This window comes from Chrysochloris asiatica, unplaced genomic scaffold, assembly GCF_000296735.1.
Source record: "Chrysochloris asiatica unplaced genomic scaffold, ChrAsi1.0 scaffold00115, whole genome shotgun sequence".
Taxonomy (NCBI): Eukaryota; Metazoa; Chordata; class Mammalia; order Afrosoricida; family Chrysochloridae; genus Chrysochloris; species Chrysochloris asiatica.
The window spans coordinates 5,500,262-5,527,366 of NW_006408633.1; the positions used below are offsets into that span (position 1 = coordinate 5,500,262).

Genomic DNA, 27,105 nt, shown 5'->3' on the forward strand with positions numbered 1-27,105 from the left:
GTGGCACTGTGGGATAAATCACTGGGCCACAAGGTCAATTTAAACCATAGGGTCAGTGGCTCAAACTCACCAGCTGCTCCTTGGAAACCCTATACAGGGTTGCTATGAGTCAGAACTGACTGACGGCACTTAACAACAATGACACTATAAAGGAACCCTAGTAGCATAGTGGATTAAGAGCTGGGCTGCTAACCTCAAGGTCAGTAGTTCATGGGAGAAAGATGAGGCTTTCTGCTGCCTTAAAGATCTACAATCTGCAAGACCATATACAACGTTGCTATGAGTTGGAACCATCTTGGTGGCACACAATCACCAATCACTACCAGCCACACTATAAAGAGTGAAGTGCTGAGGTAGTAAAATAGGAACATCACCAGTCTTCTCAATCCATGACACGCTACTCAGTCAGAGAGTACACGCAAGCCTTACCCCATCGAGCACCTGCAGCTCTCTGGACAACTTTTCTGCAAAGGCCTCAGCATTAGAGATTGCATATTCACAGCCTTCCATCATTATTTCAATATCTTGCTCTTCTCTTGCATTTAACTCTTGGTACTCATCGACTGCTTCTTCATCACCTCCTGCCACGCTCTGATTTTCTCCACTTGGAACAGAGTCTTAAAGAGGGTAAAGGTAAAAATTCAAAATACAATTAAAAGGAGGAAGGGCTAACAGCATCTTAAGCCTTGTAGCTAGATAAGGTAAGACTAGCTTATAAACACGGGTCCTATTTACAGACTGAAAAGTTGGAAACGATGATTCAAAATACATGAAAACATTCAACCCATTATTATTATTTTTTTTATAAAGAACTGTGCATGTTAATAAAATGTAGCATTAAAAATTTATAATAAAAAGCATGCAGTCCAATCCACTGGTTTAACAGGCTTTAGTTACAAGCTCTCCAACTACAGTAAAGCTAAAAAAACAAACGCAAAACACATGGGGATGACCTAGTTTTTTTTTTTTCCTACCGGAGGTGCTTGTTACTGTTTTGAGGAAACATGATTATCGATTCCCGACACATGGAAACAATTTGCTTCCTTTCCTTTTCCGTTCTTTTTGTAGTTCCTATTTTTTCGCCTTTATGACGTTGTTTTTTATATAACTTTTAATTGAAATAAAAAATGTACTTACAATTCCCAATTTGTTTTGTTGTTAAGTGCTGTCGAGTCGGTTCAGAGGAGTGGCTGGTGAGTTTGAACTGCTGACCTTGAGATTCAAACCAACCTTGTGGTCCAGTGCTTATCCTACAGAGCCACACCAGAACTCCAGTTTCTTTTGGGCACTGAATATACTGTCTCTTTGCTTACAAAAATTTCATAGGCACTGATAAATCTTCTAAAGATATCTACAAGGAGCCTTTCAATAACTGTATAGTAAGAGCAACAACATGGCTGTTTGAAATAACAAATACCTAAATGGTCTTTTTGTTTCTTAACAAAAGACCAAGAAATCAAATCTGAGATGCTTTCTGGATAAATGTTTTAGTTTGAGTTTTTGGGAGAATATATTTAGCATGTGGGCATTTTGTATAAAGCTAAATATGTAACTTAAGGTTGTTGTTGTTAAGTGCTGCCAAGTTGGTTCTGACTCATAGTGACCCTGTGTAGGGTGTCCAAGGCTATAAATCTTTGTGGGAGCAGAAAGCCTCCTCTTTCTCCCATGGAGTGGCTGGAAGGCTCGAACTGCTGACCTTGTGGTTCACAGTCCAGTGATAATCTTACAGAGCAACTGCACTCCCAAATTTAAGGTTGGCTGTTGTGTACCGTCACGTTGGTTCTGACTCAAAGCAACCCTGTATAGAGTGTCTGAGGCTGTAAACCTTTATGGGAGCTGAAAGCCTCATCGTGAAAATCCCTCAAAGTGGCTGGTGGATTCAAACTGCGGAACTTGTGGTTAGTAGCCCAATTTATAGCCACTATGCTACCAGGATTCTTTAGGTTAGGCGAGGTAAAATGACAGAAATAACTGTTAAGCCCTAAAAGATTATGTTATCACTCTAAATAAAGTTATAGACTTCCATATACTTCATTGGATATTGATTTAAATCAGAATGCTTTTCATATTGTCTAAAAATGCATTAACATTTACCTGACATGTTTGTCTTAGAATAAGAAACAGCTAATTCAGATTGACAAAAAGGATTAGACAATTTAGACAGCATTGAACTTCTTATCATTTGAGTAAAGTCCATTTTTAATTTATTGTAGAAATGTTGAACTATCCTATGTGATGACTTATTACCCACTAGGGGGCAGAAACTGCCCAAATCATTCTGTATTGCTCCTTAAAATAAACACAAATTTTAAATGATCATAACCACTTCAGAAGTATTACCTCCCCAGTGGAATAGTCCTTTGGAAGCCAAGAATGAATATCATCATTAATTTTATTACACTAAGGATTTTGCAGTAATAAGCATGACATGAATACAACTTTGTAGAATATGCAATGAACAGTACATAAATAACAATGGCAAGTAATACAAATACACAGAATAGAATAAGAAGAAAAGGTGTTACGCACCTTCTGTAACTTTAGGCAGTTCTGGAGAGTAAAAAAGGTATGAAAAAAGCAGAGGGAAGTAAGCAAAGAATATTAGCTGGGTAGAAAAGTACACAGGTTTAATTTTTTTTTTTAATACCACCTATACCTCATTTGAACTTTACATGCTAAAATTAAGGTTTAAGAGTCAACATCAAAATCAACTACAAAGTGGAAAAACTGATAAAAGGCAAAGTTTCCAGGGTTCCTTTTCTTACTCATTTTCAGATACCACTGCTATGGAGTCAATTCCTACTCTTAGAAACCTTACAGTTCCAAGAAGAAATGCCCCACAGGGTTTCCAATCTTCACGGGAACAAACTGCCACATTTTTCCCCTTGGAGCGGCTGGTAGATTCAAACCACTGACGTTTTGTTTCGCAGCCAAGATTTCTAACCACTGTGTCACCAAGACTGCACTTTCTGATAGTGACTAAAAATATATTTAGCTTGCTATCTTCTTTTAACCTTTTAAGAAATAGTACTGACTTATCCTTGGAAGAGAAAACTGGGAAACAGATGATCTCCTGGAAAATATTTTTAGGTCAGTTGTGACTCATGCACTTTAGTTAAGTCAAGGCCCAAAAGCTTTACCCAAACACTCCCCACCAATGGATTAGTTACAAAACGCTGATAGAAAGGACAAGATTGAAACAATTAAAAAGTTCATGCAATATCAGTTCAGGCAGGTTTTTATGTATGTAAGTCAAAGATTATTTTTAAAACCTTGATACAAGTAGACTTAAACAGGAAAGCGCATAAGAACTTTACTTCAACTGCTAACAAAGTTCTCTTTTATAAAGGAGAAGCCCCAATAATTTAACGTAACAATCAAATGCCACCAATAAAAACTACCAATATTGCTATTGCTATATTCACAGTTAAGAATAATTCTATTTACTTGAATAATTAAATATCAACTAAAGGGAGAGGGTGATAACTTCTTGTTTTCTAACATTGTCCAAACTTCATAGATGTATTGATTTTTTTACAATGGGAATTAGTTGCCATGATTTCAATGTCCATTAAAACAAGGCATAAATGTCTGTAGACATTAATAAATCTATTCCCTCTATTAAACTCTATTAAACTAAAGCAATGGCTATTGATATACAGAAGGCGATTTTTAAAGTGTGAACTTTAAAGATATTGGTATTCTTAAAAATGATCGCAATTAGGGCTAATGTTTATTATAAGCATCAAAATGTCTACACTTTTTGTTTTAGACCCTGATAAACAAGATAATTTTTTTTAAAGCTAGATATCTCATTTTCAAAACAGAATTATTCCTCTCATCGACTGTAGTAAAAACACAACTACTCCTTGCTTACTATCTCCTTCACTAACATGTCACATTTACAATGACGAAAAACAACCTACTAACTAGTTAGCTCATTAATGAAGTGGTGGGTAGGGCAGCATTGACTGTGAAGTGACCACTCCCTTGAGGGCAGTCTCTGGTGGCCCCATTGACCCACATCCTCTGCTACCTCCTGAGGGGTGTCATGTCCAGTTGCTGTGTGGGGCCGACTTCTTCAACGGCTGTGGCAGTCTCAGAGACAACACTGTGCCAGTGGGTACCTGGTTTGGGTTCCCAGCTTCTATGCAATCTGAGGCTCTGCAGATCAAAATTGCTACTGGTGGGAAGGGAGGAAAGAGGCAAAGGATAGGGTGTCTGGAAGACATTCATGAGTTTCATGCCCTTCCCAAATAAGCTGAACTGGGCCTGAAACATTCGCCTCAGTGGAGCCAAGTGTACGTCCAGGCTCCCAGCGCCCTTACAGGAAGCTCCGGCCTCGGTTAACTGGCCAGGAATGGAGGTCAGAGCAGGCGCCAGGATCAGAATGCAGGGCTTGCAGGGGTGGGAGTGGAGCTCTGGAGGCTCAAGCTCTGACCCAGCAAAGGAAGAAGACAAGTTGTGCTGCGGGCCCTCCTGTCACACAGCCTAGTCGTATCCAGCCTTGCATCCCCAAGACTCCTCTACATCCGTAACTACACTCATCACAGTGAGTCTTAAAACCAAGAAAACCAAACCCACGGCCATCAAGTCGACTCCGACTCATAGTGACCCCATGTAGGGCAGGGCAGACATGCTCCTTAGGGTTTCCATAACTGTGAAATCTGTACGGGAACAGACAGCCTCATCTTTCTCCTGCGGGGTGGCTAACGGTTTTGAACTATTGACCTTGTGGTTAGCATCCCAATGTTGCTATTACTTATATGATCATATTTTCTAAATTAAAACAAACATTCAGGTAAGTGGATGATCTGAAAACAAAACAAAAAAAGTCCTCCATATCTACATAACAACTTGATCTTTGGAATTCAACGAAATTATTGAGGAGTGGGTGTATTTCTTAAAGAAGTAAATCCAAGTAGGAGTTGTATTTTCTAGCATTGTTGATTTAATAAAATAGATTGTTTAAAATAAATCCTAGACAATAAATGACAACTGGAAATACATCATATTTGAAAACAGAAAAGCAAGTTCATAAATCAACTTATATTCACTTATTACTTAACGCTGGAATGGAAACAAAAACTACTTAAAACAAATTAAACCACCATTGAAGGTGTGAAAAACTACTAAACATTTCTTGGAGGTCATTTCCTTAACACCACTGCCAAGACATTGGGGACTAATGCTGGTGAGGCAAAAACCCTGGGGGTTCACAGGGCCTGACAAAGGTGGTCTGCCTCTGCCAGTTCCAAATATTATGCCCCCAAAAGATGATTAATTACAGAGAAACCTGTGAGAAGCAGAACTCAACAGGACTGCCTTACTGTTCTAAGTCTCACAGGCTTTACACCTTCGACAAACTGCAGTCTTAACCACTTTTCGATCTCTCTCGTTTTAGTGGAAAATATTTGAAATTTTCTTTCTCTGACAGGTTTCCACCTTACAAAGGTTCTAGCTTTCTTTTGCAGGTGTTACTATATTCAGTGTTGTGAAAGAAAACGACTTCCAAGGAGGGAAAGATGTATGGCCAAGCAGAAAAGAAACGAGTGAAACAAAACAGAAAAGAGACAGACGTATGTGACTAAATAGATGCATAGCTTGAGTCATCTGAAATGGCCAGTTGTATAAGTCGAATGGTCGAATATTGGCAATTTCAGAAGGTTCAAACTAATAGAAAGTTTCTAATTTTAAATTCTAATATACAACTTAAGATACATTTAAGGTTTTTTTTAAATACATAATTTGGGATATATCTAAGTTTTCTTTCTCAATAATGAGAAGCAACAACTTTTTTAACAAAGTTATCTCTTTACCTGCATACTAGCTTTCATTTCAATTGCTTTGAGGTAGAAAATATAACATAAACTTGCATCTATAAAGCATACAAAACCATTTTCTTTTTTATGCAAAGACATTTCAAAGGATAAAATCTCATAATAAATTTTCAGTAATTTACATTAGTGTTTTACTCTTACAACAACAAATGATCCATAATGAATAACATTCATGAAGACAGACTGATCATCATATCCTAATTAACTTCAGGTTTAAGGATTTTATTCTGATAAAATAATATTAATAGTGTTGTTGTCGTTAAGTGGCACTGAGTCGGTTCCAACTCACAGCAACCCTGCATAGGGTTTCCAAGGAGTGGCTGGTGGGTTTGAACTGCCAACCTTGTGGTTTGCAGTCCAGAGCTGATCCTATAGCCCCACACCATAAGTCCATAAATAACAGTTGTTGTTGTTATGTGCCGTGAAGTTGGCTCCAACTCATAGTGACTCTGTACAGGGTTTCCAAAGCTGTAAATCTTTACGGGAGCAGAAAGCCTCATCTTTCTCCCGCGGAACAGCTGGTAGTTTCGAACTGCTGACCCTGATGTCAGTAGCCTGATTTGTAACCACCAGAGTGCCTTATAAATAACAGTAGCTAATATTTATTGAGTATGTATACCTGGTACTGTTCTTACAATTTGTACACATGAAGTAATCTAATTCTCACAACTATTACCACTTCTATTTCTGAGATAAGGAATGGAGAAGTTAAGTCACCAGTAAAAGCTACATAGGTATTGAATGGCAAAGAAAGCCAGGACTGAACCCAGGCAGTCTGGCCCCAGAGCTGTGTTCTTAACCACACCTACGTCCTGCACAAAAATAGAGCTTCCAAGATATTCATCCTATAGCTATTTAAAAAGTTGGGAAATGAAAAATAATTGGTTAAGTAAATTAACAGTACAATCATACAGTGGAATACTATGGTGCCATTACAAATAATGTTGGGGTAAGTATTCAATCATATGAAAAATGTTTAAGAAAAACTACATGAAAAAGTATGGTAGGAAATAGACTGTAAATGTCTGTATTTTTTAGAAAAGTCTTGAAATATGAATAAAAAAGCATATCCAACAAAGCATTATAAATCTATTTTCCAGTTATCTCTGAGAAATAGATGTATAAGTAATTGTTATGTATTTAACTTGACAAATTTTCTATAGTGAACAACTATCATCTCTACGATAAGTAAAGCTATTTTTAAATTCCTTTATGCTAAAAGGTAACTCAGTGTTTTAAGTTAATTGTCAAACTATATATTCATTTAAAAATACACATGATTTATCCATATATGTTTACTTGACTTTACCTTCCAAGAGTTGTGAACTAACACTGACAAAGTCGATTTTCTTTCGGAGGTACCGTTGGTTCAGCTTCCAAATGCATGAAATAAATGCATTCTTTTCAGCAGGGCTGCTGGCAACCCACTTATAGATTTTTTCAAAATGTAGATCAAATTCAGGGTTTTCCTAATATACAAACATACACAAAAAATTGTCTGTGATCATATCTTTTTCATTATTAATATACAATCTATCATTTCAATAAGATAAAAAGCTGAAGCTGCCCTTGAAAAAAAAAAGATCATCATTATAAGTGCTTACCCACTTGGCCAGCCATCTTGTCAATTTTAACTCATGGAGATCCTGTATAGGGTTTCTGAGGTTGTAAATCTTCACAGGAATAGCAAGTTTCATTTTTCTCCTGAAGAGTGTCTGGTGGATTCAAACTGCCGACCTTGTGGTTAGCAGTCCAGTGAATACCCTACACCAGGGCTCCTAAAAATGTGCTAGGTGACTTTTATTCTGATAACATCATAATAATAGCAGCAACATACTGCAAGGAGCTCTGGTAGCATAGTGGTTACGAATTGGGCAAGGTCAGATGTTCGAAACTACCAGTTGTTCCGCTGGAAAATGATGAGGCTTTCTGCTCCAGGAAAGCTTTACAGCCTCGGAAACCCTGTACAGGGTCACTATGAGTCGGAACCAACTCCACGGCACATAACCAACCAACCAAGACCCAAAGTACACAATGTCTCCTTCTGACTCTGGTCTCATCCTGGTCTGTAACATGATGATCTCTAATTGAACTTGAACCTATTTTTTCTATTTAAATTGCCTATTGAATCCTGGTATAGAGTTGCAGGATAACATGCTGCAATCCTCAGAAACCCTACACCGGGTAGCTATGGATCAGAACCAACTAGATGGCACTTAACAACAATTTAATAACATGGTGTTTTAAAGTTACATTCTTTCTTTGGTAATATACTCTTTTTTTTTTTTTTCCCCAGTGAGTGAGGCTTTATTAGGTAATTTTGCAAAATTGAGCACCCAAACCCAGAAGGCAAGACAGGCTGGTGCGCTCCAGCGGCAGTTTCACAAGCATTTTAGTCCTAGCTCTCCCAGTTCCTCATTGGCTGAGTACTATGGAGTGAACAGTCTTCGACTATTTCCTTTTATGGTTATATCCGATTTTAAAGTTTCTATTTCTTAAACAGGTTCCCGCCTCCTTCTCTTCTGTGGTAGGTAACAATTTGTGCCCTGGGTCAGCTAAGTTGCCTTTATTCTCTTTACTCTGAAGATGAACCAGTTTGAAATTTATTTCTCACAAATTTGATAAGCACTGGACTGCTAACCACAAGGCTGATGATTCAAACCCACCAACTATTCCTCAAAAACATTATATACAGCGTCTCAATGAGTCAGAATTGACTTGACAGCACTTAACAACATCCTATAGCATTAGCTTGGAGAGCACAGGTTCTGATGAAAACTGCTTTTCCTTCAGACCTTTCCCTGAGGTGGCACACTGCTGATTTCCAAGGCCTAGTTTCTGTTTTCTAGAATACGGGTTGGCAAGCTGAAGTTCACAAGGCCATTCGCCCTTGCTTCCCGTCGGAGATGCAGGGGGAACTTCATGAAAATTACTTCTCTTGGTGTCACAAAGAGTTGCTGTCAGACATCTGAGTTCCTGATGGAGGAAGATTTCTCTCATGTCAAGCGACCTGAGAACTATATGTACAGACAGTTTGCCTGACATGATTTCCTTTCCTCAGAAGTGCTGCTCTATTTCCAAGTCATCCTGGGCTGCATCTGCCTAATGTCCACAGTTAGCCCTTCCACACGTGTCCCAAGCTCTTCAGAGAGGAACCGGCCCAGCAAAGGCCACACGCAAAAGGGTAATATACTCTTAATTCATGACTGTCTTTTGACATTAACTCCTTGAGAAGAAATAAATTTTCTAATTATAACATATGAAAAAAAAATTCAATGTATATCTTGGTGTGATTTTCAAGAACAAATGAGGTAAAAAAAAACAAGGATTACTTTTAATTTCTTTCTATTTTAAAAACACAGACTAATAAAAGGCATTTCAAAAGCTAAAAATGGGTCTTAACAGTCTTTCAAATGATAAATCAGCTCAACTATCTGAGATTTATACTTTACTCTGTATATGTCTCATAAGTTAAGCAATTATTTCCTGCCATGGAAGTACTGTTCCCTTTAATGTAAAACCACTTGAGTACTATGTAAAAAAAAGAAAACATACGAACACGTATTTTCTTCACATTCAATGAATTAAAAAAACAACAACCAGGCTCATACATTTCAACAGTGTTCTTAATCCTTTCTAGGGTTGTTGTTAACTGCTGTTGAGTTGGTTCTGACTCACACTGACCCTGTACAGGGTTTCCAAGGAGCAACTGGTAAACCTGAACTGTCAATCTTGCAGGTCAAACTGAATTTGCAGTCCAACACATTTACCCACCGTGCCACACCAGGATTCCGCTTTCTAGGGTGGTAGTGGTGGTGGTTATGTGCCGTGGAGTTGGTTCTGACTCATAGTGACCCTGTATAGGGTTTCTGAGGTTGTAAATCTTTACAGGAGCAGAAAGCCTCATCTTTCTCTTGCGGAACAGCTGGTAGCTTCGATTTGTAACCACTATGCTACCAGAGCTCCTTGCTTTCTAGGGTAGAAGGGCAATAATACAGTCAATTCATAGCACAGTTTTATTGAGTGGTAATAAATGAAAAGACATTAGAAGTGAGGGACATTATAACAGACCTTTACTGTGAAGAGCTAGGATAGTTTTAGGGATCAGAGTTTGACCTGTGATATAAAAATCATACGATAGCATAATTACTCATTTGTTTAATTTATAGTTTAATTAATAGAAGTATAAAAAAATTATCAACTTCTATTTGCAATAAAAATGTAATGGTGTTATTACTTGTTTAAAAAACAGAAATCTAATGTATTGGCAACTGATATGAAACTTGATGGGAAATGATCTCTTGCCTGGGAATATTTCCCATAATGCCATAAAAGAAGTTGAGTGCTCCAGTGGCAACATTCACACAAATCAATGTGTGATACTAAATGGCTACTGTTAGACTACATATAAAATTTTTATATTTTATATCCTTATGGTATTCACACACAAAGGTGCCTACATAAAATGAAAAAAAAAAAATCCATTAAGCAAGTCAGCAATGAGGCGTCAGCTGTGAAAAAGCATTCAGCAATACTAGTGAATTATGCAAGTCAATAGGGTTATGAAGATCAAAACGATTTACAGACAAAGGCTTTTTAATAAAGGTACATTTCTGAAAAGCTCTCAAAGCAGTTTCTATTAAACAGAAACCCACCTAAAGTTTCTACTCTTGACTTCTTCCCATGGTAGTACATTCAAGTGCTAAAAAATTCCCTTCTAATTCTCTTTCGCTAAACACAGCCCAAAGCTCCTGTCAAATGCTATTTCCACATGTCTAAAACTTGGGTGCTTTTCAGGGATAAAGTAAAGGCCCAGTTTGCCTGAAATAATGAACGGATGAACAGTGTCTGCATTTGGAAGCTATCTGATTTAACAGATAATCAAGGTTCTCCTTAAAACTGTTTTTGCTTCATTTCTTTTTTGTATCTGACTCAACTGCCTGTCACTGTTTCCAGCTTTTAGTTCCTCATGATTTTTAGGGGTAAAATAAAAATTTAATTTCATCAGGTAGTTTGTTTTTTCTGTATCTTTTGAATAAATTTGTTGTTAGGTGCCATCGAGTTGGTACCAACTCATAGTGACCCTATATACAACAGAAGGAAACACTGCCCGGTCCAAGTACAGTTATACTTACATTACTGTAAGCCTCGCTATTATTCCCAACAACAAGCGGATGTGTTGAAAACTGTTCCCTAGAGCCCTGGAGGTGACTTTGGGCTGCCAGAGAGGATGAGGAACAGGTTAGAGAGCAGGAGGTCGAGGACACACCAAATTCCATCAGGGGAACCAGTTGGTTACTTGGAAAAAAGTATTGCCAGGAAAAGCCTTGAATAGCCAGGAATGTAGACAGCACTTTAAAGTGATCATCGTGTTATTATAATTCCTTAAAGTGTGTGGTTTATGTGGAAGCAAGATACATTTTCTTTAAAACTATGGTATATATACCTCTACTGGAGTCATGGTGTGGCACTGCTGGATAAGCACTGGTCTGTTAACTGCAATTAACTAACAGATTAATTGGCAGTTCAAACCCACCAGAAATCCTCAGAAATCCTACACAGGGTTGCTATCAGTCAGAACTGACTCAATGGCACTTAACAACAACCACAAGCACCATCCACTCTAAGTCCTACTTGAACCACACATAAACGTCATGGGCTTCTTAAAAGCCAGCTAGACTGCCTCGGCTGATGACTGTGAATTAAGGAAGACTCACTTTGGTTGTATTACATGATTTGGAAAAATTTTGCCATGATAATGAAGATTAAAAAACAAACACACACCTATCAACTCATACAACCTACTTCAAAATCTAAAATGGTTGAATATAAGGAGGTTTCAAAAGTTGGTAGAAATACCCCATTATCTTGTAATTCCGTTTTCCCTGGAACTTTTTGAAGTCCCTTTGCATATCTGACCTAAATACAGACATGTGTTTGAATGCACAGAGCCAAGATTATTTTGCTCTAGTTAACAAAGCTTGTGCACAAATATGAACAAGTGAAAACAATCAACACACATACCTATTTTTAGTAACTTGAGGACTTATGGGGGAACGGAAAATTGAATAATATCTTCCAAACTTACATAACTATCACAAAGTATAGAAAATGAAGGAACACTCTCCAATTTATTATGACTTTATTATAAAGTCAGACAAAGATAATGTAAAAAAAGAAATGACATTCAATGCTCCTAATGAATATGAATGAAAAAAATCTTAACACAGATACTGTGCTGGCAAACTTAATCCTGTGGTGCTGAAGGATGATCACCGGACTGCGAACCACAAGGTCAGCAGCTGAAACCTACCAGCTGCTCCCTGGAAATCCTATACAGGGTCGCTATGTGTTGGAACTGACTCCATGACACTTTACAACCAACAACGTACATAAAATACTTTATTTCATAAATGTAAAGAGTCTTTTTTTCTCCTATATTTTAAAATCTTGCAAATCAGGATAAGTATTATCAGTGCAATGTCATTTTTTTAGCAGTACATAAAATTATATACTATAATCAATATAATTGATGACATATAGTACTTCAGATTAATTCTTGGTTAGAGTGATCATAAAAATAGGTGTAGTTCATCTTTCAATCATAAATCTATGTAAACATTGTTGTTAAGTGCCACAAAATGGGTGCTGACTCATAGAAACCCTGTATAGGGCTTCCAAGGAGCAGCTTGGGTCTGAACTGCCAACCTTGCAGGTAACAGTCCAATACTTAACCTACAGCGCCAGAACAAGACCCCTATGTAGATGTAAACCTATATTTAAAATTAAAGACACTTTCTAAACGCATGTCAAAAAATGATGACAAACATACTTTAATAGCATCTTTGGCATCTACGACAGCAAGGTCTCGAAGGGTCCATGCAATCTGCCTTTTGTAGAAATCTCCTTTGTCAGATTTCTTGACTTTGACCACCTTCACCTGCACAGGGCGTTCAGTTGTCACTGTTGAGTGAAACACACTTCCATTAGAAAGACTATGCACTCACTGGTTCGTTACAAAGACAGCTGTCAGGTTTCCTGGTACATGGAACTAAAACAGGAATGCTATGTCTTAACAAATGACTGAGCAATGAACAGAACGCTAATGAGCATATACAACAGACTACAGGCTCGGGGCAGATCCCTAAGGAATTACAACTTCAGACAAGTTTTAAAGTGTATGAGCTACATGCTCCTAGGAGGCACAGATAGTGAGACTTGGTCTCTCATACTTCGGACATATTATCAGGAGGAACCAGTCCATGGAGAAGTACACCATGCTTGATAAAGCGGAGGGCCAGTGAAAAACAGGGAGACCCCCAATGATATGGCCTGGCACAGCTGGCAGCAGCAACGGGCTCAAGAATAACATTGTGAGGATGGAGCAGGGTGGGTAGTGTGTCATTCTGTTGTGCACAGGGTTGCTATGAGTTGGAATTCACTCAACGGCACCTAACAACAACAACGGAGGTACACAGAAATTTCAAAAAACAACAGACACATGTCAAAAGAACGTAACACCATTGAGGGGACAACAACATGGATCGTACACGCAATGAAATAGATGGAAATGAAATTCATAAAAAGATGTCATTCAAATATAGGGTCTGTATTTGAAAGTTGTGAGGATCTCATCCCTCCCCCCACTCCCCCGACAAAATTTATTAGTGAAGTTAACAGTTTACAATTCAGGGTCAGAAACATTCAGGGCACAATTCAGGACAGCCTCTTCTCAGCTGTGCCCATAGGCAGGCCTCTGCGTGGGCAATGTTACAAAGCTCTCTTAGGGCTGCTGATGAATGCCCACAGGGCACACCACTTCAACATAAGCCTCAGCCTGAAAACATTCAACTCTAGCTTTGTGGGTCAGCAGATTTCGTTCCCCCAACTAAGTGCTTAGGAGCATTTTACTCTGCAAGCCCAACTCCTGCCCAGAGCCACTCATCTTTACTTGCTCCATGGGCTGGGAAATCCAACACTTTGTCCTGTGCTCTAGCTCTTGGTTCTGCTGCTGCTGTTCCTCTGCCATTCCTCTGGTGCCACAGCTTTCTGTCCCTGGGTGCAACAGGTTCAATGCACAGGGATCTTGGGGACAAAAGGACACACACCACTCCTGGCTCTTAATTATTATTATTTTTGTTTTAAGTTATTGTGAACGGAGTGAGTTTCCATGGTAGAACATCAGTTTTGCACTCAACCAATCTTATTTTGTTTCATTGCAATGATGACAATCTCCTCCATGTGCCATGGATTAACAGTATTTGCCTCTAGTCCCTCTTCATTTTTTTAAATGTACATAAAAACACACAGGAATACATACTCATTTAAACACTCAAAGGGCACATTTTGCTAGCCAGCCTCTGCCCGCCAGCATACAGCCTTGCTCTTTCCATGAATCTAGAGTCCTCAGAGGCTCAATCTCTCCATGCCATCACCTCTGCCTCCGTCTCTGGTATCACTGCTTCTCTGATTAGGGTCCCCCATTTTGCTCATGCTCTTCCCTCTCGATGGTCCTAGGGTCCTCTGTTCCTGGAATATAAGATTAACTGCTCCTCCCTTTTCACTACACATCATCTACCTTTACAGTTGGGGCAATCGCAATTAGTCATCATAACAATCACTCACTACTGAATCAAAAGAATCCTATCCCCAACTCCTTTCAGCAGACCCATCTAGACAAGATGAAAACTATTCAGTGGGGATTTTATCTTCACCCCCTTGCCCCACTCTCTGAAACTAAACTCCCTCTTGAAAACTTGTAAGCCAGTCACTTCATGCCTTTATAGCTCCCATATTTTAGGTAGCCAATGTCTAAGTTACCTGTCCCTATCAACCCTTTATACTGAGGGGACAGGCTTAATCCTTGATGTGAAGACACCTTCCCTTGTGATTGGTATTTTGAGATACTACATCATAAGTAAAGATCAAGTTCATCAAATTGTAGCAATTTACACTTGCATCCTGTCTCAAGTTTCTTTATCTTCCTCTATTCTAATTCTGATCATCAAACCATCCAAGCTAGGTCAAATAGGTACTATCTGCAAGTCTGGGCATTCTTGCACACCTTATGGGGATCTCTCAAAGGATATTCATTATGGAAATGACATTCTCCCGTTTCCAGTTTTTAAGAAGTACTCTGGCAGAAGAATGAACGTTGAATTGGAGTAGATGCCAATACATCTGAAAACATAGATATAAGTGGTGGTGAAATTCTGCCAAAAAATGTAACTTACCAAAACTGATTCAGAAAAGAAAATACAGAAAGTTCAAAACCATTAAAGAAACAGCAACAGTAGCTTAAAAAATCTCCATTTCCCCACTCCCCAAATAAGCATACTTTTCCAAGACAGTTTTATTGGTATCTTCTGCAACCTTTCAAGACATGAATAAGTCCAAACTTACACTGCTATTCTAAAGTACAGAAACTGAGGGAACACTGCCTAACTTATTTTATACCTTTATTATTATAAAGTCAGACAAAGACTGTGTGAAAAAGGAAAACTACAGGCCCATGCTCCTAATGAATATGAATGCAAAAATTTTAAAACAACTATTGTATTGGTAAAGTTACCCAAGAGTATATATAAAAGATAGATACAGAAGATAATACTTTATTGCATAAATCCTAAGATGTATTCCTCCCTATCCATGCCCCTACCTACATTTTAAAATCTCTAAAATCAGGATAAGTCGTATTAATGTGATGTCATAGTAGTTTTATTTTATTAGCAGTACATAAAATAATATATAATAAAGCCATAAGATGAATTGGGTTTATTCCAGACAGTAATTATCATTAGAAAAACCAAGTATGATTACCAACCACAGTAACAAATTCAGGGAGAAAAATTATATGATATTCTCAGATGTTAAAAAAAATTTGATTAAGTTTAACATCTGGTAGTGCAGTAGTTACAAGTCGGGCTGCTAACTACAACGTCAGCAGTTCAAAGGTACCAGCTGCTTGGCGGTTTTCTGCTCCTATAAAGGTGCACAGCCTCGGAAACCCTAAAAAGGGTCACTATGAGTCGGAACTGACTCTACGGCACACGACCACCACCACCATCTATTTATGATTTGAAAAATAACAAAAAAGTATGAGAAGACAGGAATAGACAGAAGTCCTTATATTTGGTAAAGGATGGCTACATGAAACCTACATTCAGAGGGGGCTATGTAGATCTTCTAGAGCATTAAGGAGATCCTTAGGTTCATTATGGCTATGATTACAGAACGACTGTGGTGGAGGTGAAGAGCCACACGATGGTTTTCATGTTGGAGCTGCTCCTCCTCACGGTAGAGCTGGTTATTCAGGGAGAAGGTCCTGGATCAGCAAGAGGCATTCGTGGTGTGAGAGGAAATGCCCAACAACAAAGAGGCTGCAGTAGGGGGAAGGGGTGGAGGCCAGTCCTGACCTGCTACAATGACGACTGATTTGCCATGTGGGATTATCCCAGAAGCTTGTAGTGGCACAATGGTACGGAAATCAAACAACCTTAAATAAATATCTTGGCTGTACAGGAGCATATTCTATTACAGAAGACCTTCCCCTATGTAGATCATGGAATCATATATGGGACATTGAACTAATACTTCAATTTTAATATGAATTTCTTTAAAAAAATTATCTCTGCAGTGCAAGTTACTAAAGTTATTCTATTTTCCAAAATGTGTTGCAACAGAAATTCTTCATAACTTCTGGCATGTCATCTTAAATAAAGAATAAAGTTCTCCTCTTTAAAAATCTGCTCTAAAGGTCAGGAGTGTTGGAAGAAGTACAGCCAGAGTGCTCCTCAGAAGAAAGGCTTGCCAGACTTAAGTCTCTCATACATCAGACATATTGTCAGGAGTGACAAGTCCCTGCAGAAAGGCATCATGTTTGGTAAAGTGGAGGGTCAGTGAAAAAGAGGAAGACCCCTAATGAAATGGATTGACCCGGTGGCAGCAGCAACAGAGTAACAATGACTGTGAGAATCACACAGGACCAGGGAGTGTTTCACTCTGTTGTGCACAGGGTCTCTAGGAGTTTGAACGAACTCAACAGCACCCAACAACAACAAATCCCATTAAGAGTAAAGTTTTCTTTGTTACGTTATTGACCAAAGAAGTGCTGGTGGCAACCAGAAAGTCAGTGGTTCAACCCTACCCAGCCACTTCAAGGGAGAAAGCTAAGAACATCTGCTTCTGCTAAGAGTTACAGTCTCAGAAACCTAGGAGTTCTACTTTATCTTATAAGGTTGCTATGAGTCAGAAATAACTTGAAGCCATTGGGGATAACTGGGAAGCTGAAATCTAATTTCTATCTTCCTAACCTGAAAAAATAAACTTCTGTTCATTAAAGACATTCATTTGCAGTATTTCTGTTATAGCAGCACTAAGAAATGAAGACACCCAGCAACTTCTCATGCAGGGATGTACCCTAGAAAATTCTTGCTTTTATTTATTAGGAGACAAGAACAAACATATTCACAAAAGTACTGTCTATAATAGCATAAATTGGAAACAAGCCTACAGTTTCTGACTAGCAGAAATGGTAGTAACCTGTGAAATCTCATACAGTGGAATACAGTGCTGGGGACATCATGCCAACCTATACACACCAGAATGAAACACAGTTGAGCTCACTGGTACAGACACTGTATCAACCTCTCTTGTTGGGAATCTGCCTCTTTTTTTGCCGAGTCTCTACTTTACCAAGCATGATATCCTTCTCAAGGGGACAGTCTCTTCTGACAACAAGCTCAAAGTACGTGAGAAAAAGTCTCACCATACTCATGTCTAAGGACGATTCTGGCTGTACTTCTTCTTCCAAGACAGATATTTGTTCTTCTGGCAGTCTATGGTACTTTCAATATTCTTTACCAACACCATAATACAAAGACATCAATTTATGCCCATCTCTCTTATTCATTATTCAGCTTTCAAATGCTTATGAGGCAAATGAAAATACCATGGCTTGGGTCAGGTGCACCTTAGCCCTTAAAGTGAAATCTTTGCTTTTTACCACTTTAAAGAGGTCTTTTGTAGCATATTTGCCCAATACAACAAGACATTTGATTCCCTCACTGCTGCCTCCCTAAGTACTGATTGCGGAGCTTAATAAATGAAATCCCTGACAACTTCAATCTTTCCTGTTTCTTATGATGCCTACGGTATGGTGGACTACTTACTATGGCTCTTCTAGTCTGAATCTTTGTGACACCCATCAAATGACTGGCTGGAATTAGGCAGCTTTGCCTGATAGGTCTGGGCAACAGAAGGTGGGGGAAGGTGCTGACGGATTATTATGATTCAGTTGTGAGTGATTATTAACAGAATTTTATGACTGCAGAAACTTAGAACTCTAGCATGGGAACTGGTCAATTTTGCCATCCTGGTGGGTATAAAATGAGTCATTTGAGAAGTATGAAAGGGCATCTCACTCCAACATAAAAAGAACCATATGGGAGTGGGGCACATTATTTAGACCTCGAGGTCCCTGTGACAGAGACCTGTGACATCAGGAATAGCAATAGTAGAACCAAGAACCAGAGCACGAGATACGTCCTGGCCCACAGGGCAAGTAAAAGTGAGTGCCTTTGGCATGAGGCTCACTTGTGGAGTGCCTCCAAGAACTTAATCTGGGGAACCAGGTTTGCCAACCCATGTAGCTAGAGTCAAGTGCCTTTGGACTGAGGTTTAAAGCAGAGTGAAGTACCCTTTGAGCATTTATAGGCAGACTTAAGAGTTTTGTAACATGGCCTTACAGGAAAGCTTAGGCCCTTGTAGAGATCAAGGGTCCATGTAGCTGAAGGACCAAAGGGAGGCATGTCTGTGGGTACAGCTGAGAAGAGGCTGTCAGACTGGAAGAACTGTGTCCTGATCCTGAATTATAACCGTTAACTTCCTTAGTAAACATCACGATTGTGGAGTTGTCTGTGAGTTCTGTGCAGTCAATGTAATGAATTATCAAACCCAGCTGAGTTATGTGCAGTCAATGCAATGAATCATCAAACCCAGTAGAGAAGTTAAGGAATGTTGTGGGAGGGACGGCTGGTGTCAGAATTGGTTGAGAAGGTAGAAGGCTGCATGTTTGACCTTTGCCTCATAGGCATTGGCCTTGTGTTCATGAGTTTGATTTTTCACCCTCCTTGTAAAGTCATATGCAGTCACATGCTGCCTCTGTGTCATTTTTACAATGTTGGTTATTGGTCCAAGTTGTGAAGAGTTTTGTTCTCTTTACATTTACTACATGGTGATGGTGGTGGCTGTGTGCCCGTCAAGTCAGTTCTGACTCACAGCGACCCCATATAGGGTTTCCGAGGCTGTAAGTCTGCCTGGGAGCAGAAAGCCTCATCTTTCTCCCTTGACTGGTAAAATCGAACTGCTGACGTTGCAGTTAGTAGCCCAACTCATAATCCACTATGATACTGGGGCACAGCAGTGGAAAATGATGGAGATATGGCTATAGGAAAGAACATGATAAAGGCTCATGAACACAAACTAACATGGTGGTAGTGGTGGTGGTGGTGGTAGTGTGCCGGGGAGTTGGTTCCTACTCATAGCGACCCTGTACAGTATAGGGGTTCCAAGATTGTAAAGCTTTACGGGAGCAGAAAGCCTCATATTTTTCCCATGGAACAGCTGGTAGTTTCAAATTGCCGACCTTGAGGTTAGCAGCCCGACTCGTAACCACTACGCTACCAGAGCTCCTTAAACATAACATAGGGTAGGAAAAAGCCACAAATATATATCTGCATTATGCTTCAATTTATGTAAACTCCAAAAACATGCAAAACTAAACAATATATTGTTTGAGATAACAAACAGACAAGTAAGATGATAAAGGAAAGCAAGCCAGAGGGAAGGGAATGGGATCCGGGAAGGGCACCCAGGAGAATTCAGAGATAATGGCAATATTCTTCTTAGACTCAGAGGCAGGTATGCAAGCAATGTATAGGCTGTTTGGTGTTTTTTACATCTATTCAATATTTGAAAATCACAATATAAATAATGAATGTTGATCCTCCCCCAGTTTCCAATTAGAGGAAATGTGAGCATTTAAAACAAGGAAGAAAGTTCTCACAGCAACAAAAGCACATCAAGTGAGGGCCTTTTCTTACTGGACACCTACCTGTGGCACACAAAAAACAGTTCTTTTTCTTTTTTCCTGCTTTGCAGACATTTACGATGCTCAGGAGTCGCTCATCATTTGGTGTAAAAATGTCTCTTTGTAATGCGTGCTTGATTGCCGTCATCCTTTCTCAGCTGAAAAAATTCAGTATGAATATTAAGCTCATTCTGAAAATCATGCTATCTTACACCATCCAATTTGTGATAAAAATCTTATTGAGTAGTGAGTTTAAGAGAAATAATTTACTATACTAAGAAATCAAAGTTGTAAGTTTAGATATAAATTTAGAGAAGAACCAGTGTTGTCAAAATTTAAAAATCTGAAGTACTTAATGCTGTTGCTGCTATTAACTGCTGTCTACTCGGTTCAGATTCATAGTGACCATGTACAGGGTTTCCAAGGAACAGCTGATGGGGTTCCTAACCTTGTGGTTAGCAGTCCAGGGTTTCCAACAGCACCACACAGGACTCCAAAGTCTTAATGAGTGCTGTAAATCAAAAAAGAAAAAGTAAAGATACAAATCCATGACCAACCTTTAAAAAATAAAGTTTCTATGTAGTGTCCTACTAGAGTTCTGGTGTGGTGCTGTAGGATAAGCACAGAGCTGCTAACCAAAAGGTCAGCAGTTCAAATCTAACAGCTGCTCCTTGGAAACCGTACATAAGGTCCCTGTGAGTTGAAACTGACTCAATGCCATTTAACAACATATAAAGAACTCTTACAAGTCAACAATAAAAAGACAAATAATCAGGTTAAAACTGAGCAAAGTATTTGAATGGCTATGTCTCCATAAAAGATAAAAATGGCCCAAAAGTACATGAAAAGGTGCTTAACCTCATTAGCTATCCCCAGTGATTAATCCAACATTAGTCAAATTTGTCTCATGGCAACTTCACAGTAGAGTAGCACTGCTCCACAGGGTTTTCTTGGCTGTAACCTTCTGAGAAGCAGGTTGCCAGACCTTTCTTCTGTAGTACTATTGGGTGGGTTCAAACTGTCAATCCTTAAGTTAGTTATTGAGTGCAAACCATTTGTGTCACCTATATTTCTTGGTCATTGTTGTTGCTGGGAGGTGCTGTCCAATCAAGTCTGATTTATTGCAACCCTATGAAAACAGAATACTGCCCAGTCCTCTGCCATCCTCGTAATTGTCATGTCTGCTGCTGCCACTGTGCCAATCCATTTCATTAGGCGTCTTCCTCTTTTTCACTGACCCTCCCCCTTACCAAGGATGATGTCCTTCTGCATGGACTCGTCCCTCCTGATATGTCCAAAATACAAGACACATTCTCACCGTCCTCACTTGCAGAAACATTCTGATTGTACTTCTTTCAACACAGATTTATTTGTTCTTCTGGCAGTCCATGGTACTCTCAATACACTTTTCCAACACCATAATTAAAATGTACCAGTTCTTCTCTGGTCTTTATTCATTCAAACTTCACACGCACTTGTGGCAAATGAAAATACCATGGCTTGGGTCAGGTGCACATTTTAGTCCTTAAAGTGAGATAGTTGTTCCTGAACATTTTAAAGAGGTCTTCTGCAACAGATTTGCCTAATACAATATGTTGTTTGATTTCTTGACTGCTGTTTCCATGAGTGTTGATTATGGATCCAAAGACAACTTCAATTTTTTTCTCTATTTGTCAGGATATTATTTATTGTTCCAGTGGTGAGAATTTTTGCTTTCTTTACACTAAGGTACAATCCATATTGAAGACTGTGGTCTCTGATCTTCATTAGTATTTTAAGCCCTCTTCACTTCCAGCAAGCAAGGTTGTGTCATTTACAGATCACATGTTTATAATAAGTCATCCTTCAATGCTGATACCATGTTCTTCTTCATATAATCCAGTTTTTCAGATTTATACTCAGTGTGCAGAGTAAATATGTATGGTAAAAGGAATATGATCCTGTTACAAGCCTTTCCTGATTTAAACCACTCAGTATCCCCTCATTCTGTTGGAACAACGGTCTTTTGGCCTATGTACAGGTTCCTCACGAGTACAATTAATTGTTCTGGAATACCCATTCTTCACAATGTTATCCAAACTTTGTTAAGAATCACATAGTTGAATGTCTTTGCCTACTCAATAAAGCACATGTAAACACATTTTTCTGGTATTCTCTGTTTTCAGTCAAGATGCATCTGACGTCAGCAATGGTATCCCTAATTCTTCTGACTCTGGCTTGAATTTTTGCAGCTCCCTGATGTTGCGCTGCTGCAACCATTTTTTAATTGATTGCCAGCAAATTTTTATTTGCATACTATATTAATGATGCTGTTTGATGATTTCCACATTCAGTTAGACCACCTTTCTTCAGAAGGGCACAGATATGGATCATTTCCAATCAGTTGACCAGGTAGGTGTTTTCCAAATTTCTTGGCAATTACTTTGTGATGAAGTTCAAAGACCATAGCCTTCAGTATGGGTTGAACCTCAGTGCAAAGAAACCAAGAATCTTCACCACTGGACTAATAAATAACATCATGATAAATAGAGATGTGTGCAGTATTTCATACAAATGAACTTGCCTAGAAAATTAACTTCTATTTACAACAAAGTAAATAATAAAGCTTCTACTGAAAAATGAAGAATTTATGAGTTTTAAAATTACAACTTACAGTGAATTTAACGAAATTGCTACTTTTGTCACACAAATTGTTTCTATATTTTATTCAATCTGTCAAATTTCTATTTTTAACTCCTACTCCAAAAATTGCTTTTCTCTCAAGATTCATTCATCTGTTCCTTCCATCCCTATCCTATCCCTCTTTAACCTCAACTCAACTTCTTTTGACTCCTTGTTCTCAGAGTCTAACTAGCTCCTCCTAGATTAATTTAAGTCCCCAGGGCTCCCCTGGTGTGTCACTTTAGGGTTAGCACTGAATTGCTAACCACAAGGTCATTGGTTCAAACCCACCAGTGGCTCCTCGGAAACCCTGCACCAGGTCTCTGAGTTGGAACCAACTGGACAGTACCTAGCAATAGCAGCATTGTATTTTGAACGTGAAATCTTGTAAGCATAACCTAGGATTGCTGGTGTGGTACTGCAGAATAAGCATTGGACTGATAACCACAAGGCCAGTGGTTCAAACCCACGAGCTGATCCTTGGAAACTGTATACAAGGATTTGAGTTGGAACGGACTTGACAGCACTTAACAAGCACCAACTAACCTGGAGGCAGTGATTTCCTACACCCCTTCAATGATCTAACCATGTGTGCTGATCAGTTCACCATGTTTAATCAATCCACTAAACTGATTTTTCCTCTACTTTCATTGGGTGACCATATGCCACTGAAGAAAGCCATGTACCCTGCTCACCGAATACATTCAAATATCAAAGCTGGACTTTCAATGCTGCTCAGCCATTCTTTAACATCAACACTTCCTTTTCCCATTTGCCATCACTGTTGTGGACAAAGCTTTACTACAGGCCTTTAGGCCCCAATTCATGTTGGCCCCTTCAGTCTCTGCAAATGACTTTAATACTTACTCTTCAGATAACACAGAGGCTATGAAGTACAACTCTCTCCAACTGCTTTTTTCTCCATCTCTCTACATGTTCACCTATCTGAATCTCTTTTCCACCTATTAAAATGCTTGTTATTAATCGTTAATATGCTCTAGGGCCTAGACACGGATAAAGAAAGCTCTATTCCCTCCTATTTCACACTAGACAGTGATCAATTTAATTTTCTATCTCTGGACTGTAGGACTCGATTGAAAGGTTGGTTTGAGCCACAAGGTCAGTGGTTGAAATTCACTAGCTGCTCCTTGGAAACCCTATACAGGATGGCTATGAGTTGGAACCAACTCAACGGCACTAACAACACATAATTCCTTCCTTTCTTTCTGCTCCCACTGTCACACTGAACCAGACTCCCATCCTCTGTAGCATCTGGCAATCTCTTTGCAAGTTTCCACAATTCCCACAAGCTCGATAAACAGATAATCTTAAAACAGTTTTCATCACACTATGACCTTGGCCAAGATTTTCCTAATGTTCCTGTGTCTGAATCTTTTATTCCATGTATTCTGTTCTTTTTAGGCTTTAAATCTTTGCTTTGGTATTCTTCCATACAGAGAATTGTACTTCATGATTTATGTGAGGTTAACTCAAGAAGGATCTTAAATTCAAATTGATCTCTCAATTTCAACTGCACTTCTCACACTTAATAAGTAATCAAGCAACCACTTGCTTTCTAATTAGTGCATGAGATCAAAATCTCCTGGGTCTCAAAACCGCCCTTAAAGAAAAGATAAAAAGGTGGGAAGGAGAGAAACAAAAGCCTATCATAATATTTTGGGTTCATAGAAGGTATTCAACATATACCTCTTGCAGTAGCCGATCTGATTAGTAAAAACTGGTCAAATGAATGTTGTTAAGTGCCTTCGAGTCGGTTTTGACTCAGAGCTACTCGATACAGGGTTTCTGAGGAGCGACTGGCGAGATACAAAAGCCAACATTGCGGTTCGAACCGACTGTGCAGTTCAGCGCACTAACCTGTAGCACCACATCTGGTCAGATGAATGTTGTTGTTGTCAGGTGCCATCGAGTCGGAACTGACTCATAGCGACCCCATGCACAGCAGAACGAAACAATGTCTGATCCTGGGCCAACCTCACTACCACTGCCACACTTGAGTCCATCAATGATGCCACCTGGCTGATCCATCTCGTTGGGGGTCTTCCTCTTTTTCTCTGACCCTCCACCCTACCCAGCATGACATCCTTCTCCAACGATTGTTTCCTCCGGACAATATGTCCAAAGTAGGAGAGACGAAGCTTAGCCATCCTGGCCTCCAAGGAGTACTCTGGCTGCACTTCTTCCAAAACAGATCTATTGGTTCTTTCGGCAATCCATGGCACTTTCAGTATTCTCCTCCAACACCACAACTCAAAGGCATCAATTCTTCTACCATCTTCCTTATTCACTGTCCAGCTTTCGCATCCATATGAGGCTATTGAAAACACAATGGCCTGGGTCAGGCGCACCTTAGTCCTCAAGCTGACATCAGATGAATAGTGGCCAACATTTCCCACACAGCCCCTTCTTGGTCAAAAGCAAGAACTCAATACATGGTAAGTAGTAAAACAAGAGAGGATTTTCCATACTTCATAAAGGAGTTAGGCATATATGAAAAGCACTATGTGACACCAATAAGCAAACATTGATGACTATGTGCTCTAGTGAACTTGAAAGGCATGTTCATGAAGGCAAGCAGCCCCTCCTTACCTTCGTGGCATTTATATTCAAAGAGGTAAGCAATCAACTCTCCAATCTTTATCACACTTTCTGAAGACAGCAATTTATTAAGACGTTAATGATTCTCTCAAATTATTTTCCAGGTCTAAGAACCTATGTCTGACCACATTCTAGAGGCAGCCAGCCACTGCTTACTGTCTGTTTGGTTATTTCCTATAATTGAATTGGATCATTAGTCTCTGTGGTGGTCTTGACGTGACAAATTGCCTGTCAGTGAACTGGGTCGGGCCCTGCATGCTATACACGGAATACTGTCACCAGAAATGAGAACGGTACATGGAGAAAGAAAACTGTTCTTATGAAATTGAGAAGAAAACGGATCGAGACAAAGAAAGCACTGTCACATCCTCCAAGCCAAAGCTCAATCTCAGGGCACAAATGAAATGTGGTTCCGGAGGAGCCGGAAAGGGATGTGAGCATTGTCCTCCCTGCTCCTCCATCTCCCAGACCCCAGGACAAGTAGGGAGAGCTCGAGGACCTTGCACCCTACCCGGAGAGGCGGGGAAAGGAAAGGCGGGACTGACAGCAGAAGGAACGATGCCAAGACCCCACACGCGGAGTCTGCAATGGGAAGGAGGTGCTGCCTCAGACCCTGGCCCCGCCCGCTGGCAGCTGGGCAGAAAGCTTACCGCAGGACCGGACTAAGCCCGGCTGTACGGAGGTTGGTCCTCCGAGAAGGAGACAGTACCGAGTGCTGCGGGCGGCGACCGCAACTGGAAAACGATCCTCAATTAAGTAGTGAACTGGAAGCAAACCGTTCCACTACCACTTCCCATATCCGGGCACGTGACAAACCACCGAGCCGGAAGTCAGCCCCAAAGCGGAGGAAGGAGAGGATGTGTGTGTGTGAGGGGGGGGGGCGGGGAAGGGAGTGGCCAATAGACAAGGGGGGCGGGGCCCTACTGGAGGGGCGTGTCGTGTCAAGACACGACCCCGCCGGAAGGGGCGTGCCAAAGAATGGCAGGAGCTGTGCGGCTGTCACCGTCTGATGGACTTAGACCAATAGGGTTCAGTACTACGCTATGAAAAGAACTATTTTTTAAGTTGTTTTAGCAGTCCGCTTAAGAGAAAATCAACTGGAGTGTTTTAACTTTTACATTTATGACGCTTTCTTATTTTCAGTAAGTTAAGAGTAGTCCTGGTGTGGCGCTATAGGATAAGCACTGGACTGATATCACAAAGTTAGTGGTTCAAATCTACCAGGTGCTCCTTGGAAGACTTATAGAGGGTCGCCATGGGTGGGAACTGACTGATGGCACTTAACAACAGGAGAGGATATCAGTTAACGTGTTTTATTTTTTGCATTTGTGACAGTTAAAGTGTGGAGAGTTTGTTGTTAGGTGCCACCGAGTGGATACCGACTCATAGCGATATTATTCGCAGCAGAGCGAAACACTGGAGAGTTTAAATGAGTCCAATTAAAACTCTGGATGTGCGAATGAGATATTACTTTGAATAACTCCCTAGATTGTTCTAAATATGCAGTTAAGGTTGACAAGTCGTTTCTGAATCATAGTGACCCTATGTGCAACAGAAAGAAACACTGTTTGTTCCTGAGTCGTCTTCACAATTGTTATGTTTGAGCCCATTGTTCCAGCCGCTCTGCCAATCCATCTCCTTGAAGGTTTTCCCCTGATCCTCTACTTTGCCAAGCAGATATCCTTTTCCCGGGACTGATCCCTCCTGATAACATCTCCAAAGTACTGAAGAGGAAGTCTTGCCATCCTCACTTCCAAGGAGCGTTCTGGTTGTACTTCTTCCAAAACAGATGAATTTGTTCTGGCAGTTCCTGGTATGTTCAATATTTGTACCACTTACTGTGGATGCTCTTTTTTTTTTTTTCTTAAATGTTTTATTGTGAATTATGTGATAGTT

The 27,105-nt window shown here is 39.8% G+C and overlaps 1 protein-coding gene across 2 annotated transcripts in view; it reads right to left on the reverse strand.

Moving 5' to 3' along the window:
- The window catches only part of EXOC1 (exocyst complex component 1), an 80,959-nt gene extending 55,036 nt beyond the window's left edge, over positions 1 to 25,923 (reverse strand). Inside the window, exons 1-5 of one of the 2 annotated variants that reach the window (XM_006868051.1) lie at positions 25,860 to 25,923; positions 19,954 to 20,087; positions 12,673 to 12,803; positions 7,150 to 7,309; positions 430 to 617 (exon numbers count right to left, since the gene is read on the reverse strand). In XM_006868051.1, coding sequence (XP_006868113.1) covers positions 430 to 617; positions 7,150 to 7,309; positions 12,673 to 12,803; positions 19,954 to 20,077 — 603 coding nt within the window. In that variant the 5' untranslated portion in view covers positions 20,078 to 20,087; positions 25,860 to 25,923. The remainder of the gene's footprint in view (positions 1 to 429; positions 618 to 7,149; positions 7,310 to 12,672; positions 12,804 to 19,953; positions 20,088 to 25,859) is intronic. The other variant, XM_006868050.1, reaches the window with a different exon arrangement.
- Between the last annotated feature and the right edge of the window lie 1,182 nt (positions 25,924 to 27,105).